The sequence below is a fragment of the Callithrix jacchus genome, chromosome X, assembly GCF_049354715.1.
Source record: "Callithrix jacchus isolate 240 chromosome X, calJac240_pri, whole genome shotgun sequence".
Lineage (NCBI taxonomy): Eukaryota > Metazoa > Chordata > Mammalia > Primates > Cebidae > Callithrix > Callithrix jacchus.
Genome location: NC_133524.1, coordinates 44,735,354 through 44,753,239, shown reverse-complemented (window position 1 = coordinate 44,753,239; position 17,886 = coordinate 44,735,354). Strand labels below are relative to the sequence as shown.

The following is a 17,886-nucleotide window of genomic DNA, read 5'->3' as shown; positions in this document are numbered from 1 at the left end:
CTTTTAAACAAAATATTTTTCAAAACCTCTTTTTCAAACATCATTTTCTTAAAACTTGCTATGTTGATTTTGTCTTTTCAAAGTAATGGTTAATAATAAAGCTTCTGTTTAGTTACTTTAAAAAAGCATTTGAGCTTTACAAAATCTTGGCCAGTTTTGCCTATTCATGGCAAAAACAGATTTTTCAGATCAATCGTTGTTTGTAAGTACCACCATCAACAGAAGTGCTTGCTTGCCATAAAAACATGTTTGTCTGTTCAGTTTCCCTAAACAAAGCTCACCTTCACCAAAGCATGAACCTGATAGTCCTTTTTCTTCAGCAGACATATTTTTCTGCCTTTTTTTTTCTTATCCAGCCACACCAGTAAACATAAATCCTTTGAAAACCTTTTCTTGAAACCATTAGGCAGTAAGACTTTTTAATAGGTAAGACCACGGTACAAATGGAAATAGACTATCATGATTTATGAACAATACCTAAAACATGAAGAAACCAAATAAAAAAAAAAAGATTCTAAAATCTGAATTTCTTAGAAGCTTACTATCAAGGACATTTACCTGCCCGAAGACATAGCTTCAAAAACATCGGGATAATGCTACTCTATAACCTACTAAACTATTGGATTTATTCTAGGCTAGATAGCTTTCTCTGTGTCTCCTTTAAGCTTTTGTCACTCTGCCTTGCAGCCAGTCCATTATGAAGAGAAGAACTGGTGTGAGGAGCAGTACTCCGGTGGCTGCTACACGACTTACTTCCCCCCTGGGATCATGACTCAATATGGAAGGTAGAGTAAAAGTATGCTAAGCTGTGATGAAATCCCCTGTGCCTGAATCCAAACTCTAAATAGGTTCAGGTAGCTCTTCTCCCTTGGTTCTTACAAATACAAAAAAAATCCCCCAATTTCCTTTGTATCTTGTGAACCTTATGAATGAAATTGTTATAATTATACACCATGGTGCTGCTTTCCAATTTTAATTTCTCTGGAAGAGAAATTCCAATCAATATAACCAAAGAAAGTTTCAGCATAAGAATAGCATTTTATACCATTCTTCATGATGTGATTATTAGGCATTATATGCCTGTATCAAAACACATCATGTACCCCATAAATATATACACCTACTGTGTACCCATAAAAATTAAAAATCAAAAAAGAGTAGCATTTTAGGCAGTCCAAGGGTTCATCCACAATGTCAGAAGAAGTGTCCTTATACTGAGTTAAGACTCAGTAAAACTTCCTCAAATGCCACTGTACAACTGACAACATGGGGACAAAAAAATGAGTTCAAGACTGAGCATGAAGAGACTTGGGTTCCAGCCCTGATTCTACCAATAACCAACTTTGTCATCCCAAACAGGTCACTTCTCTTTTCTGAACCTCACTTTCTTAGCAAGTGGATGGGAAAGCACAAAATGATGAACAGTGAGCAATAATCAGTATGTTCAAGGAAGTATGAGGTTTTTTATGCTAAACCTTATATGCTGGGAAGTGTGAGTTATTTTTTAACACCCTTATTGAGACATAATTCACATACCATACAATTCACCTATTCAAAAAGGTGCACAGTTCAATAGCTTTTAGCATTCACAGCATTATACTTCCAAGTATGTGGTTGTTTAATTTATTTGATGACAATAAATGAACTAATAATATAGCAGTAATTTTAATGACTATTATAGTATTACTAAACCAAGCAATAATTTAATGCCAAAAGCTTAATCTAAAGAGAATGAGACATGTAGAATAGTGAGTCAAAGACTGTTGCAGCAAACAGAGGGGGTAAGTGGAAATGGCTAATCAATCTGTCCATGAAAACTGATCAAATAAGGATTAAGACCTGCTTATCAGAAGATACATAACAACTTTGGTTAGCACTTTCTTTACCTGCTTGAAGATGGCAAAATACTATCCAAGAGAACACCCTGAGTCCAGAAGGCAGCACCTGATAAGCTGCTGGGTCATTAAGTTAATTTTTAAATATGCTGAGTGTGTTAGTCCATTTTCACACTGCTGATAAAGACATATCCAAGACTGGGCAATTTGAAAAAGAAAGAGGTTTATTGGACTTACAGTTCCACATGACTGGGGAGGCTTCACAATTATGGTGAAGGCAAAAAGGAGCAAGTCACATCTTATGTCTATGGCAGCAGGCTAAGAGAGAGCTTGTGCAAAGAAACTCCCATTTTTAAAACATCACATCTTGTGAGACCCATTCATTATCACGAGAACAGCACGGGAAAGACTCACCCCCATGATTCAATCATCTCCCACCGGGCCCCTCCAACAACCTGTGGGAATTATGGGAGCTACAAGATGAAATCTGAATGGGGACACAGAGCCAAACCATATCAGTGAGTGTAGAATATGTCAATGTTATTTGTTTCATTATGCGTTTATTGGCTAAGTGCCAACCATTTGCTAAACACTGTGCCGAAAACTTTAATACCAAAGACATCCTCCCCACTGAGAAGGAGCTGACAGTGTTGAGGACCAGGATGGTGATGGGGAGAGGACATGACATCAAAAATCGACTCTAAAGTACTGACATATGTCCCTGGAAGGGTATAAGGATAAAAGAGGGCATTACCGTATCACCACTCAGAATGTTACCACTGAGGTAAATGCTCTAATACAGGGGCATAGCGATAACACTGGGACACATAGAGGCACAGGCTAGCCTTACTTAGAGAAATCTGCAAAGGCTTCATAACGCGCATACCACCTGAGGGTTGTAGGAGGCAGAGAAAGGCTATTGGGGATTCAGTCTAGGCAGATAGAATGGTATGAGCAAAACACTAGGATCCCACAGGTTTCTGGAAGGTCAGGGGAAGAGCTTTGCATGGATCATGTATTAGGCCATTCTTGCATTGCTTCAAATAAATATCTGAGTCTGGGTAACTTATAAAGAAAAGAGGTTTAGTTGGCTCACAGTTCTGCAGGCTATACAAGCATAGTGCTGGCATCTGCTCAGTTCCTGGTGAAGCTTCAGGATGCTCACAATCATGGCAGAAGGCAAACTGAGAACAGGCAAGTCACATGACAAAAGGAGGAGCAAGCAAGTGTTGGGGTGAGAGGTGCCATGCACTTTTATGCGACCAGATCTCGTGAGAACTCACTATCACGAAGACAGACCAAGCCATGAGGGATCTGCCCTCGTGATCCAAACAGCTCCCACCAGGCCCCACCTCAGGCACTGGGGATTACAATTCTACATGAGATTTGGGTGGGGACAAATATCAAAACTATATCAGATAGGCTATGGGTGATAAGGACAGAATGGAGAATCATACCAAAAGGGGAGCAAGGACCCTTTGCCCTATATGACACATTCAGGAATACAAAACTTGATATTGCAACAGAGAACAGCAATCACTGCATAACGTTTGTTTTTGGCTCTGTTTTCTAATCTAATCTAATCTAATCTAATCATATCAGAAGTGTGATATGATTAGATTTCTGACCACAGAGTAGTGGGTTTTATGCTCAATTTCATAGAGTGTCAGGAAAATACCTTTTGGTTTGGGCAGCAAAGAGAACACTTACCTAAACTGGCCTAATCCTGACCACATGAGAGAAGCAAGATAAATCCCATTGTATCTGGCACTGGTGGTGATACAATAATGCCCTCTTTTATCTTTATTCCTCCCCAGAGACATACATCAGGCTTCCTATAACTACCTTCAATTTGTAGGGTTGAAACTAAGGCACAGCATAGCTTAATGTAACTCCCAGCTTGAACAGAGACTACCTGCCCAGACGACTTCACTTGACCCTTCAAGGCCATGGCATTTATGATATTGCAGTACATTTTATATTTAGGGCCCTGAAAGTTCACAGTAAATGCTCTGCTTCCAGAAGGAAGAGAGAAGACAGAATCAACAGTACAACTTTAGTAAATAACTAAATACACATTTATTAAGAAAATTTTCTTCTGGACAGAGTGAAAAACTGATTGTAGTGCCTGTGCAGTAAAACTCATAAGCCATGAGAAATCGATGTGTGCTTTATGATGTCCTATATCTTTTGTAAATATATACTGTCTGTTCACTCACCTGCAAAAGAAGGGGCAGGTATTCTTCTTGTCTGGTTATTGGACTATTTTTTCCCTTAAAAGAACATAATTTCCAAATGACAAGTGGAGGGAAACTATCTCTTTGTTTAAAATTAATTATTGGTTTTTACCATATTCTGATTGTTAGTACAATTAGCTCTCTAAGCCTTTTTATTTCTTCCAATATTTCATTCTAGGGTCTGGCCAGGCCTCCCAGAGGTCTCCAACTGGAGTTAGTTTTCTCCATTTGAAAAAAATGTGAATATGCAGTGAAAAATGACATTGTTTAATCAACATGGTGAAAGTTAATCCACCTTCTTTTGCAGGAAGGGTTCCTTCCTGAATACCTTAGGCTCTCGATAGTTACAGATTTATTTCATGTGTTGTCATCAACATACTAATACAGATGTTCCTCAAAATATGATGGGGTTATATCCCAATAAACCCATCATAAATTGAAAATATTATAAATAGAAAATCTGCTTAATACAACTAACCTACCAAATATCATATTTTAGCCTAGCTACCTTAAACGTACTCAGAACACTTACATTAGCCTACCATTGGGCAAAATAATCTAACAGAAAGTGTATTTTATAATGGAGGGTTGAATATCTCATGTCATGTATTAAATACGGTATTGAAAGTGAAAGACAGAATGGCTGTATGGATATTTGACGTATGGTTTCTACTGAATGTATATTGCTTTAACATCATCATAAAATTAAAAATTATAAGTTGGAGACCATCTGTATTCTATATAATATCTCTCCTTATATTTTCTTCTCCTACTTTTGATCATGGTAATTAGAGCAGGTGAAAGAAAACACACCAATGCAAGCCAGCTTGTTTGGTTTTCTAATAAAAGGCCCAGTGGTATACAGTGTTGACTAAGATGGAGCATGGATGTTAGCTCTTGACATACTTATCAGATATAAGAGAATCCTGGGACAGGATGAATAATGCATGTTGATGGTGCTTTCCTTATGGTATTTTTCTCAGAGAAACAACGAACTGCCCCTCTTGCAGGCCATGTTCTGTGACATTTCAGTCCCTTGTATAGCATGCTGGCACTCTACTATTAAATATTATAGGGTGACGATACACCAGGCAAAGAATATAAGATCAAAACACAGACTTTGACATCTAGTAGTGATGGTTCAAATCCCGGCTTTGTTATTTTCTAGGAGTGTGGCTCTTGGCATATCACTGAACATTTCTCCAAGCCTCAGTTTCCTCATGTGAAAAATGAGATAATGATAATAGTGGCTATGTCACCGAGTTCTTTAAAAGATTGAAGAAACAGTGCCGTATAGAGAGGAAGTAAAACTAAGTGGTGAAGACTGTAGGTTCCAGAGTCAGATTGCCTGAGTTCAAATACCAACTCTGCCACTTACTAGCTGTGACCAAGAGCAAATTACTTTGTCTCTGTTGCTGGTTAGGTTCCAGGAAGCAGACCCTGAAACAACTGTTAGCCGACAGGATATATATTAAGGCATGCCCTTAGGATTGGCACCTGTGAAAGAGAGACAGCAGCAGGAGTGGGCATAGGGAGAAGTTAGGCTGTAATGCAGTTCCAGTGACGGCCTCAGCTGACCCCAGAGGGAGTTCTCTAGAACTAAAATGGCCCTTCAGAGTGGTCTCAAGTTGGAGCTTGGGAATCAGGTATTCACCACCCATGGTGACCAGTCACTGGGTCCACCTGCTGCTGGAAGGAGGCGTGACCTAGGTGATTTTGCAGCACAGGCAATTTCCAAAGAGGGCTGACATCGGTAGGCCCTCTTCTTGCAGCACTCCCAGCAGCTGAGAATAAGTCTTTCATTCTTGAAGGGGGCCTGTGTGGTTCATCACAATGTCCACCACAGTCTACTTCCATATTCTCATCTGCAAAATGGGGATAATAATAGTACCGACCTCACCAGTACAGGCAAGTGTTCAAGGAATAGCACTTAAGGAGCCATAGTCAGACTCACAGATTTGTTAAATGCTACTGATGGAAAGGGTCTTATAAATCAGTGGATCATTCCCTTTAAGAGGCGAGGAAGCCAGAGCTCAATGAGAGGAAGTGATTTGCCATGTTCACTAGTGGAATAACCATGTGGGGAATTGGAGGCATGTATCACCTTGCCCAGAGCTAGTGAGCCATAAAGGGAACCATATGACTGGGCTTATACAGCCCTACACTTCATGTTGGTGAAGCAAATAAATAATTAACCTCCATTAATGTCAGCTCCTTCACTTACAACTCTTGGTGCAGGAGTGAACTTTGGCTTTTATTCCATTTCGTTTCTGACAAGGATCATGCAGGAGCTGGAGGAATCATATAAACAAACATTATTCCAAGATTGCCAGTGTCCTTCTTGATTGTTCAGAATCTGAGGAAGCTGATCAGCCTCCGTCTTTGTGGGAAAGCTTTTCTCTGGACTCTCTGAGACTGACCACTTGTGCCTCTTTGCTTTTGTTCCAAGGGTTCTACGCCAGCCAGTGGACAAGATTTACTTCGCAGGCACTGAGACTGCCACACACTGGAGCGGCTACATGGAGGGGGCTGTAGAGGCTGGGGAGAGAGCGGCCCGAGAGGTAGGGCCTGGGGTCACAGATTATGGGGAAGGAGGAAACTCATGGTCCTAACATGTAGGTCAAAGATATCTGAGAGCCTGGAGACCAAGTCTGCAGTAACCACCATCTCAAGACCCATAAAATACCATCTTAACAGTTGTCTCAGGTGAAGTGAACACCTCAGCCCAAAGTCATAATGAAAATACCTAACATGTCACCGAAGGTAAAAAGAGTTCATGGAGCAAATGATCAACCTGACTATGCTTGAAAGATAACCCAGGTCTGATCTTCTAGGACCAAACATGCTTTTATTAGGACTCAAAATTCAATTCATTTCACAGGAAAGATTTTTCTGACAGCACTTCTGATCTCATCCCTATTTTTGAGGTGTGGTCACAACTATTAAAATTTATGGTAAGCCTGATGATTGCAACCTCTTATACCAGAGTGGAAAGACGTTTTGGTGCCTTTTAAAGGTTGAGTGGAGTGTTCTGGCCTTTACCATGGTGTTTTTGATGGATATCTAAGAGACTGTTACTTAGTCCTTTATTCAGAGAACAGATTCGAAGAAAGATGGTGTCACTTTTGCTATTTGCCAATATGCTCTTTCATTTCAGATCCTGCATGCTATGGGGAAGATTCCAGAGGATGAAATCTGGCAGTCGGAACCAGAGTCTGTGGTAGGCTATGTTTTATTTCATGAATTTAGATGTCTTTTCTCTAAAACCCATTATTTGCAAGAAGAGCACACTTGTATATATTCACATATACCTTTTCCTAAGTGATTAAACTCAGTGATTTTCCTAAGTGATTCAACTCAGTGATTTACCTAAGTGATTCAAACATGAATGTTTAAATAAGTATCATGGGTTAGGGCAGAGGTGACAGATTTAGACGAACTTTGATACATTTGTAGCTGCCACATTCATTATGGATTATTAGGAAAAATTATTTTTTGATGAGGAGGGAGACATTTCTCAGAGAGTTCTAAAAATAATAACTCAATAAATGCCTGTTGAATAAATATCTAGCCTGGTGATTCTCAACAAGAGGCAGGAAAAGAAAGGAAAGTCTGTTAGCATCTCCAGTCCAGGGACAAACAGATGGAATGAAATGGAGAATATTGAGATTAAAATTTTATTTTTAATATACTTACCATTCTTGCGATAAAATCCTAGGAAGTTTTCCTGGCTGGAATGAGGGATGCATAGAGGTTAGAGTGAAAACACACTGTAGAAGACAAGGTCAAAAAAGGTTATTAAAGTTATTGCTCTGTCTTTTTAAGCGTGAAGTCAAAAAAAAAATAGGCCTGCCACTCCAAAGTCATTCTCTTAGTGCTTCTGCTAGGAGTAGGATTGTAGGCTGTGGGGACCATGGATTCATTTACTAGTAAGTATTTATGGCACACTTGTTCTGCATCAGCCATTGCAGTAAATGCACAGCAGCATTTTAGTGGAGCTCAACATCTGGTGGAGAATACAAATGATAATCAAAAAGTACAGAACAATGAAGAAGTCATGCTGAGAAAAAAAATGCAAAAACAGAAGGCCATTCTAGGCTGGGGGCCCAGGAAATAAAGCCTCCCTGAGGAAGTGAAGGGCCCAGTGAGGAAGCCAGGGCAAACAGTATAAGCAGAGGGAACATTGTGTTTAATGGCCTAGAGGTTGGCAGGAATGGGTCATGTTCAGAGAGCTGGAGGAAGTACTCACTCTCTAAAGTGCACAAGCCCTGTACTAACACCCAGTGTTCTCTGAACCCAGGATGTCCCTGCGCAGCCCATCACCACAAGCTTCTTGGAGCGACATTTGCCCTCTGTGCCAGGCCTGCTCAGGCTGATTGGATTGACCACCATCTTTTCAGCAACGGCTCTTGGCTTCCTGGCCCACAAAAGGGGGCTACTCGTGCGAGTCTAAAGAGAGAGGGTGTCTGTAATCAGACTCTCTTCATACTGTATTTGGGGTATGGGTTTGCGAACGGAGCTGCAGTCAAGTTCCATGAAGACAAATAATGTGGAGCGAGGCGGGGAGCGTGAAGATAAGTCCAACTCTGACTGTAAAATACATGGTATCTCTTTCTCCATTGTGGCCCCTGCTTAGTGTCCCTTACGTGGCTTAGTGTTCTGTATTGCCCTTGGAACCTTTAGAATAGTTACATTGGCTTGTTTAAGGTTCTTGCTGCCCCACAACACACCTTGCCCATGCACAAGCAATGAGTTCTTTCTTATCACTGTGGCTTTGTGCTTGTCCTTCCTCTTACCTGTAATAGCCTCACCTGCCAAAGCTCTTTGCATTTGTCCTTAGAATACTGTATTGTTAAAGCTGAAAGACATTAAAGACCATTTAGTCCTCACCTTCTGTTTTAGAGTTAAGCAAACTGAAGCCAACAGAGGTGGAACTTAATGACCTAAGAGCCACAATAAGCCACTGGTATCTGGAGGACTAGAACACAAATCCAATGCTTTTCCCACTTCCCTGAATATATTCCCCAATTACCCTCCTTCACTCCCTGTGGTAGTCACTGATGGTGTCCCCTTGTATGGGTTTACTTTGTGCTAAGTTGTCTTACACTACTCAAATGCTACTCAGTATATAGCCTTAAGTCTTACTGTTTTGTGCAGTGTGTCTCCAGCTGATTTTAACTTTTTGATGGTAGAAAGTTTATCTCTTTTTCCTTTTGTATTCTCCATTGTATCTTCATATCAAGTACAGTACACACTTGGGTAATTAAAAATAAAATTTGGTTGGCCATATCTGCTGTCCTTTCTTTTTGGGTAATGACTTTCAACCTTTGTACAGATCAAGTCAAGATCCAGTATTAGGTATATAATTGTGACTTTAAAGCATTTAGTCAAAATTTCCTTGAAGCCTGGATGATGCATGCATTTTGATTGCATAATCCATCATGGGTGGCATATGTGAGAGCATGTTGTAAATGATTTATAATGGTATGGTAAGAATACTAAAAGATACAGTTCCTTGCCTTCACTACCCCAAAAAATACCTGTCAAAATAAATTACATATTAATAAGCAAGATGCTTAAACTATTAAGCTAATGACAATATTTCAGTTGACATTTCATATTCTTTCTTGGCAAAGCCATTCACTAGGTACACTCATTAATGTAAAATTACAGTTTAACAGTGCATTAATTCCTATTTGGATTATTTTTTGAATGATATCATCATCTCAAAGCACTCATGCCTCTAGACTCCCATAGTCAGTTTCCATAGGGATGTCTTTTAAATCCATAAATGGCCATTCTTATACTCGCCTTTAAAAATGAAGTTTATTCTTAGCACAAGTGAAATATAAGAAATCTCCCAAGATGAATCAATAATAGTATAGAGTTTCTGATTTTACAGTGGCATTAACATGTATGAATTTAGTGGAAATTTAGGGACTGTCTTACTCTATTTTGTGTTGCTGTAACAAAATATCAGAAACTGAGTAATTTATAATGAACACAAATTTATTGGCTCATGATTGTGGAGGCTGAGAAGTCCAAGGTCAAGGAACTGTCATCTTGTAAGGACCTTTATGCTGTGTGGCAGAAGGCATCACATGGGTGAGAGAGAACAATCAAAAGAGGGCTAAAGTCATCTGTTTGTAAGGAATCCACTCCTGTGATGACAAACCTACTGCCATGATAATAGTATTAACACATTCATGAAAGTGGTGCCTTTATGATCCAAGCATCTTTCATTATTAGTTCTCACCTTCCAACACCACTGGACTGGGGATCAAAGTTCCAACACATGAACTTTGGGAGATAAATTCAATCCATAGCAGAGACTAAATGAGAAAATTCAGGAACCCACTAAGATTTTCTTTGTAATCGTTTTTTAAAACTGTCTAAAAATGTACATAGCATGGGGGAGTCTTCTTGAGCATCTTTTCCAAAAACATGTCCCTAAAAATTGATCATATGGCTAACTATAATGCATCTGTTATCAAAGAGTCAATGGCTAGCCACAGTGGCTCACACTTGTAATCCTATCTCTCTGGGAGGCTGAGGCAGGCAGATCGCTTGAGCTCAGGAGACCAGCCTAGGCAGCATGGTGAAATCCCATCTCTACAAAAAATGCAAAAATTAGTTGGGTATGGTGGTATGTGCCTGTAGTCCCAACTACTGGGGAGGCTGAGGCAGGAAATTGCTTGAACCTGAGAGGCGAAGGTTGCAGTGAGTGAGTCACACTACTGCACTCCAGCCTCGGCAACAGAGTAAGACTCTCAAAAAAAAACCCCAAAAAAACTAAAAAGAATCGCCTTCTCCAAAAATCTCCTGGATCACTCATTCTCCTGCTGAGTAAGGAGTGCCTTTTCTTTGTTTTCCCAATGTTACATACATTGACCTCTTGTCCTGTGCTGACCGCATGATATTGCCATTGTGTCATCTTGTTAAGTTACATGATTTGACTGAGGTGCTGTTTCTGGGTTTTGGGGTTCAGGGGAGTCCTCAGTTCCCCTGAGAGGTCATTTTTCCAGATTCTTGGTCTATCACTCCCCCAAGAATGGGAGAGGAGACCACGGCACAGTGCACAGTAAATGCCGGACTCAGAAGTGTTTATAGAAAGTGATTTATTTAAGTAGAGAAAGAGAAACAGGAGGAGAGAGAAAGAAAAAGCTGACTCTCACAGTGAGAGAATCCAAACAGATGGAATCTAGGAGAGGAAAGCAGCTTCCACACTGAGTGGAAGGGAATAGAGAGAGAGATGGAGTTTAGGAGGGGAAGACAGGCTTCCATGAGAGAGTGTGGAAGGGGACTCCAGAGGGAAAAATCCAGGAGAGAGAAAGACAGCTTCCACGAGGGTGGAAGGGGATCCAAACATGGAGTCTGAAGGGGTGTGGAAGATGGGGACTTCCTTCCTGGGAGGAACCTCCACCTTCTCCAAGACCCCCTGGCCAATGAAAAGAGTTTCCTTAAAATTCCGCTGGAGTGATTGACTTTTGACCCTTTCCCATGCATGAAAATCAAAACAGAGACTGTTAAATCTCCCAGATGGGGAGAGATGGGAGAGGGGCATGGCACTGGGAAGTTCTTGCCCTTAAAACTATACCCCCTTGTGGACCCAGAAAGAGAACACCTTCCCTCAGTGCCAAGTTACATTAAATATCAGTTACCAAGGTGAGACCTGAGGTAGACAAAAATAGAAAACTTCAAAGGAAAGATCTAAAAAATATGTTTTTTTTTTCTGTTGTAACCCCTCACCAGTTTTGAGGATCTAAAAGGAGTGGAGAGGGTTTTCAAAGGGACAGATTTGTAAAGAGATCTCTTTAAAGAGAGCTGCCTTCTCCCAGCCTACCCAATTTTAGAAAGTCTGGTCATGTGAGAAATAAATTCAATCATTTTCAATATAGGTTTTCTGTTACAGCCGAAAACATCCTAAAACATCCACCTCACTTGACAAAATTTTAAGACCTTCTTATAAGACTGACTTTAGATAATAATAATGCTTATTATTAATTATATTATTATAAAGACAGTTGCTTTCATTAAACATTAATTACAAGGTGCTATACATCATCTTATTTTATCCTGATTCCACTCCCATCACTTCCGTTTTCCACTTAAGGAGTCTGAGTCTCAGAGACAAAGCAAAGGTCCCATAACCAGTGAGAGGTGTAGATGGCCTTCAAAGCCAGATGAGAGTTGCTCTAAACCTCTGCGTGTTATTTTCACTGTCTCTACTCCCTGGGCCAGTCTTATAAGATTGCTTATCCAGAACACCTAGCACCTGATCTTTCTAAGTTATTGCTATCTCCAAAACTTATTTTTCTATCCAAAAGTATTTTTTCTATCCAAACATATTTTTATTTGCTTCTAACACCTAATATGGCCCCAATACCTTCTGGACATGGTCTTTCACCTGTTCCATTATAAGAATTAAAGAATGATCATCATTCAACAATAACTCAACAAATATATATTGATTACCCTATTTCAGGTATTTTTGTGGGTGTTGGGAATATAGTTGTGAACAAAACTGAGAAACTCCCTTCCCTCATAAAACTTAAGTTCTAATGAATAGAAAATAAATAAATGGTGTAACCTATACTTTCAGGTGATGAGAAATGTCATCAAGAAAAAGTTAGCAAAGCAAGGGGATAAAGAGTGATGTGGCGGCAGGGGATGGCTATAGTAGATTGAGTGGTCAGGTTAGGCCTTACTGAGAAAGTGACCTTTACTAAACTGAGACCTAAATGAAGTAAACAAATGAGCCATGATGCTACTTGCAGGGAGAGCATTTCAGGTAGAAGAAACAGCAATTGCAAGTCCCAGAGGTGAGAATATGCTCGGAGTATTAAAGGAATAGAAAAAGAGCCAGTGTGGTAGGAGCAATGGTAACAGAAAACCAATGCAGAAAATGAGGTTGAAGAGATAGACTGGGGCCAGACCAGGTACGAAGTCTTAGGTCACAGGAAAGGGTTTGGCTTTTATTCTAAGTGTGAGGACAATTCACTAGAGTGTTTCTAGTAAGGGAGTAGACAGTCTGGCAAAGTTTTACAAGAATTAGTCTGTTGTCGATACTGTAGTGTGCTACCCAAATCTTCCTTTGGAAATGACGCACTCATTCACCCAGCTGCTCGAAGTTGGGAGGTCGACAGCTCATAGCTGTGTCCCTTTCTGCAGGCTGATGGAAACCCCTGCCCCAAAACATGCCCCTTCCTAGGAGTAGTCCAAATCCAATGAGTGGGTACAAAAAACTATTTTAGTTCCAGAGCTCCTTGTGGAATCAGCTAAAGTCTTTATTGAATTGCCTCAGAGTTCTGCTTCATCCTCTGCCCAATTTGCTTCCCTCGCTTCTTCATAGGTGTTGATCCCAAGGACACATTCCAATAAGCTTCTTGCATTCAAATCTCCATCACTGAGTCTGCTTCCTGGAAAATCCACCCTTAGTGATATGGAGAACAGACTGCTTTGTGGTAAGAGTGAAAGTGGGAGACTAGTTAGGAGGCCTGGAAAGTTAGTTGTCCAGGCCAGAGGTTCTGTTGGCTTGGTCTCGAGTAATGAAGATGCAGATCCATGGAGATCCATGAAGATCCAAGTGGAGGTGCTGGGTAGGCTTTTGGCTATGTGTATTAAGTTCAAGGGAGAGGTTGAGGCTGGTGATATAATTTGGTAAGCCATGGGATTGAATGTAAACAGAGAAATCTTTAAAGATGAGCCCTGAGACACTAAATCATTAAATTTGAAACGTTCAATTTCAAAAGTAAATACATATCTAAGAGCTATGACAAATTACGTACTCAGATTACAGTGAAATCACTGTAATCATTCATTATAATCTCCATTATTGCAGCTTTTTAGTGATTATAGTAAGCTGATGTAAAAATGTAATAATTATTTAAAAAAATTTTTAAACATTTTTGTTCTATATTTCTCATGTTTGGACACCTGGTTAAACAATCTGCTGCTGTATTTATGTATTTGCTAATCGTCTGCTACTTCCCAGAGAATCTGAGACAACATCCAGCAACACATTTCAATACTAAGTTAACAAAACAAAACAAAAGGAAATGGTTTGTGAGCAGTAAGGCGATGAGGAGAAGGTGGACAAGCAGGTGGGCACAGGGAAGGCCAACTGCTGTTTAGGTAAGGAATCCGAGGGACTCCAGCAAAGACCTATTGACCAAGGCCTGAAAATGTTTTTGCTTCACTTTGTCACACTGTCTGAAATGTTACATCAGAAATCTCTTACATTGGGGTATCTCAAAACGCACATTTGGCCCACCAAATGGATTCCTGGCACATCTCACTTAAGTGTGAATAAGCTTTATCAAATTGTGGTTACCTCGGGGAAAAAGTCTACTGCAAAGATGAAATTCTGGGCAACACCAGCACAAGGTGACTTCAGGATATTGGGAGACTCAATGATTCTTCCTTCCTCATCACCCTCTGAACTCTTCTGCCTACCTCCTCTATGTTAGCTCTTCCTCCTGTTTCTCCTTGACTGCCTTCGGAGTGCTTTCAGTGGGTGACTGCCTCCTTTCTCAAGATCCCGCTGATGGAGGGAAGAGAATCCCAAATATGTCCAGTGCTTCCTGGGGATTGGCAGGCATGCTAAAATGACACTTTTCATAGCTTGACCTCAGAAGGTTGGGTTTCCTATTTGAAAGGCCTCTTTGAAAAAGTGGATGGGTGAGAAAACTAGAATAAAGATAGGAAAGCGGGGAAGGCTCTGATCATTTCTACAGGCCTTTGGTCCATCCAGCAGACTATGGCCCAAGAACCTTCCCCTGGGGCTTGTACCTGCGGGAAGTCCTACTCCCTCTGCCTTAGGTGTCCTACCCTGTTGTCAGCCTGGAGTATTTCTACATTTAGTCTTCAGCAACTCAGCTTCAGAATTTCTTTCTTTGAGAAGCCAAGAAGACGAGAGTTGGCTGGGTCCAGTGAGGCTCTTTCTCCACCCCAACCCATCCAGGCTGGCAGTGTCAATCATACCATATGCCGAGCTTAATAGGGTGACCCAGATAGACAGGCAGGGAAGAGGAGCAGGGTCCCAGTGTTCCTGGACGATGATTCAGTTGAGGTTCTGCAGAGGCTAATCCAGGTGAATTCGAGGGCCTGGTATTCAGCAGGCATGCAAAGAGTCATATTTAACCAGGGAGCATTACATTGGCCGCAGGTAGGTGACAGCCATATCCCTGCCCCAAAGGGATCTGTGATGAGAACAGTGTAGTTAAGGTACCCAGTGCAGACCACAGGCCTCAGACTGGATCTTAGATCCCATCCTCTCTCAGAGATGGATCTGCCTCAAGGGACAGGACCAAGGCTCCATGTCCAGTAGCCATCAGCAATTCCTTTTCCTCTGCTCCTTATTTGTAGGGCTTTCCTGTCTGAGCCTAAAAGGGTGTCTTTCCTATATTTTGTGTTATTATCCTCTGCCAGCCCGTCCTCACCAAGACTCCCTGGATCTGTTTGCCTGAAACCCAGAGTGAGGATGGCTAAGCCCTTGTGTGGCAAGCCCACCTTCTCCTCTTACCATTTCCTGACCACTAAGGCTGTCCTTTCCCTTTGCTCCCCCTGGCCACCTCACCATATTGAGTCTGTCCCAAGAGAGGGCATTGTGTCATGCATGGGCCCCTTCTCCCTGTCTCAGAGAGATTGCTGTACAGAGCCCTCCTTTCCCTGGATGCTGATCCGTGAGGGATGTGATCTGCTGAGTGCTCAACAGCATCCACCTGATGCCAAATGACCTTTACATTATCCCAATACTGCCTCCTCTGTTTACCTAACTGGAAATTTTCATCATGGATTCATGTGTGGGGATGGGGAGAAGGTGAGCTGAACTCTAAGAAGCCAACCAAGGGCACCCTTCCTGGGTATGCCCAGTGTCAGTCCTAGCCCTTGGAATAAGCTGGGGCGAGACTGGATTTTTTTTTCTTTTCTGTGCCTGTTAATTTTAATTTGTTAATTTTGCATTTCAGTCAGATACCCAGCTTCCCCTAGAGGCCAGGCTTGTCATAAATGATCAGATGAAATAAATAATGAATAAATGCTTCTCTCTTGGATTCCAATTTAAATCCAAGGAGCCCTGGTGAGATCTGAAGACTGGTTCTGTCAATTATTTCTTCCAGACTGACCTTCAGTTACTAATTGGCTCATTTAAATTCATGTTTTTGAGGGCATGTTACAATGGAAGTGAAATAATTAAAGAGCAGCAAACTTGAATTTGTGGTTGGATATCTTTGAAGGTATGTTATTACCATTATGATACTGGGAACCGTATGAAATTGTGGTCCTGGGAAATGACAGTGGGTTTTTTACTTTTTCTCATGCAAGCGATGTTTCATGGTAAAATCTGGATCCTTAATCCCTGCTTGCTTACCTCTCCAGCTACACCAAAAATACTGGCATAAGGCAGTGCTTGCCAACCTTTCTCACATCACATCACAAAAAAAAAAAATGGTTGCATTCGTTTTGGCACACTGGGTAAATGGATACAGTTACTGTATGCATGGGAGCTAGTAGCTCGGGGATGTGGACACCTGAGTTCCTCTTCGTATGGCTGGAGAACTGATGGCCTCTAGATCTCTACATAAATACGACCCATTTGTGGTGGGGTCTGTCATTTGGGGAGACATTAAACAAGCATTTCAGAAAATATGTAATTTCAAATCGTTATGGAAGGAAAACAAAAACAGTGATAAGAGCGTTTTTTCATACGTTTGTTGGTCACTTGTATATCTTCTTTTGTGAAGTAACTCAGGAATGGAAAACCAAACATTGTATGTTCTCACTGATATGTGGGAGCTAAGCTATGGGGATGCACAGGCATAAGAATGATACAATGGACTTTGGGGAGTTGGAGGGAAGAGTGTGAGGGGGGTGAGGGATCGAAGACAACAAATACGGTGCTCGGGTGATGGCTGCACCAAAATCTCACAAACCACCACTAAAAAACGTATTCATGTAACCAAATACCATTATACCCCAAAAACTTCTGGAAAATAATTTTTTTAAAAAGCAGTGATAAGAGATTGTAATGGAGAATTCATTGTCGGGGAGGGGTTCTCAGGAAATGTATCTCTGAGGAAGTACTATCTTATCCTTTTAGAAATGACCCAAAAAATTTAGCCAACTGAAGAATGGAGAAAAGAACCTTCCAGGGAGAGGGAACCAAGACAGAAAAGAGCTGGATGGATCCGAGCATTTATGAGAACTAGATGCCTAGAAGCTCTGAGGGAGAGTGGAGTTACTCTAGGCGAAGGTAGGTAAATAGGAAGAGGAAGGAGCATGCAAGGTTTTGGGAGCCACAGTGTGTCATATCCAAAGTGCATTGAGCAGTTATTGAAGGGGCTCCAGTCAGTACTGACAGGATCAAATTTGCAATTTTAAAAGATCTACTTGGGCTGCTCAGGTGGTATAGTAAAAGCGAAACCAGGGCATTTTAGCAAGAGATGACTAACCAGAGACGTGTTACTAGCAGAGAAAGGTAATTTAAGATGCGTTTTTGAAGTAGGAATCATAGTAGACCATCAACGGATCCTAAATCTTTACTTTTTTAAAAAGCTATCATTTATTGTTAGTACTATAACAACTTCACATATGTTATCCTATTGAATGCTCAGAATAACTGAACAGCTACCTCCATTTAACAGATAAGAAAATGCATGTTCAGGCTGGGCGCAGTGGTTCATACCTGCAATCCTAGCACTTTGGGAAGCCGAAGTGGGTGGATCACCTGAGGTCAGGATATCGAGACCATCTGGTCAACATGGAGAAACCCTGTCTCTACTAAAAATACAAAAAATTAGCTGGGCGCGGTGGCA

At 41.0% G+C, this 17,886-nt stretch overlaps 1 protein-coding gene across 3 annotated transcripts in view; it reads left to right on the top strand.

The window, feature by feature from the left end:
- The window catches only part of MAOB (monoamine oxidase B), a 111,959-nt gene extending 102,598 nt beyond the window's left edge, over nt 1–9,361 (top strand). For all 3 annotated transcript variants that reach the window (XM_035287684.3, XM_035287683.3, XM_002762807.6), the window contains 4 exons: nt 688–785; nt 6,522–6,633; nt 7,230–7,292; nt 8,373–9,361. In XM_035287684.3, coding sequence (XP_035143575.1) covers nt 688–785; nt 6,522–6,633; nt 7,230–7,292; nt 8,373–8,525 — 426 coding nt within the window. In that variant the 3' untranslated portion in view covers nt 8,526–9,361. The remainder of the gene's footprint in view (nt 1–687; nt 786–6,521; nt 6,634–7,229; nt 7,293–8,372) is intronic.
- Nucleotides 9,362–17,886: the final 8,525 nt, after the last annotated feature.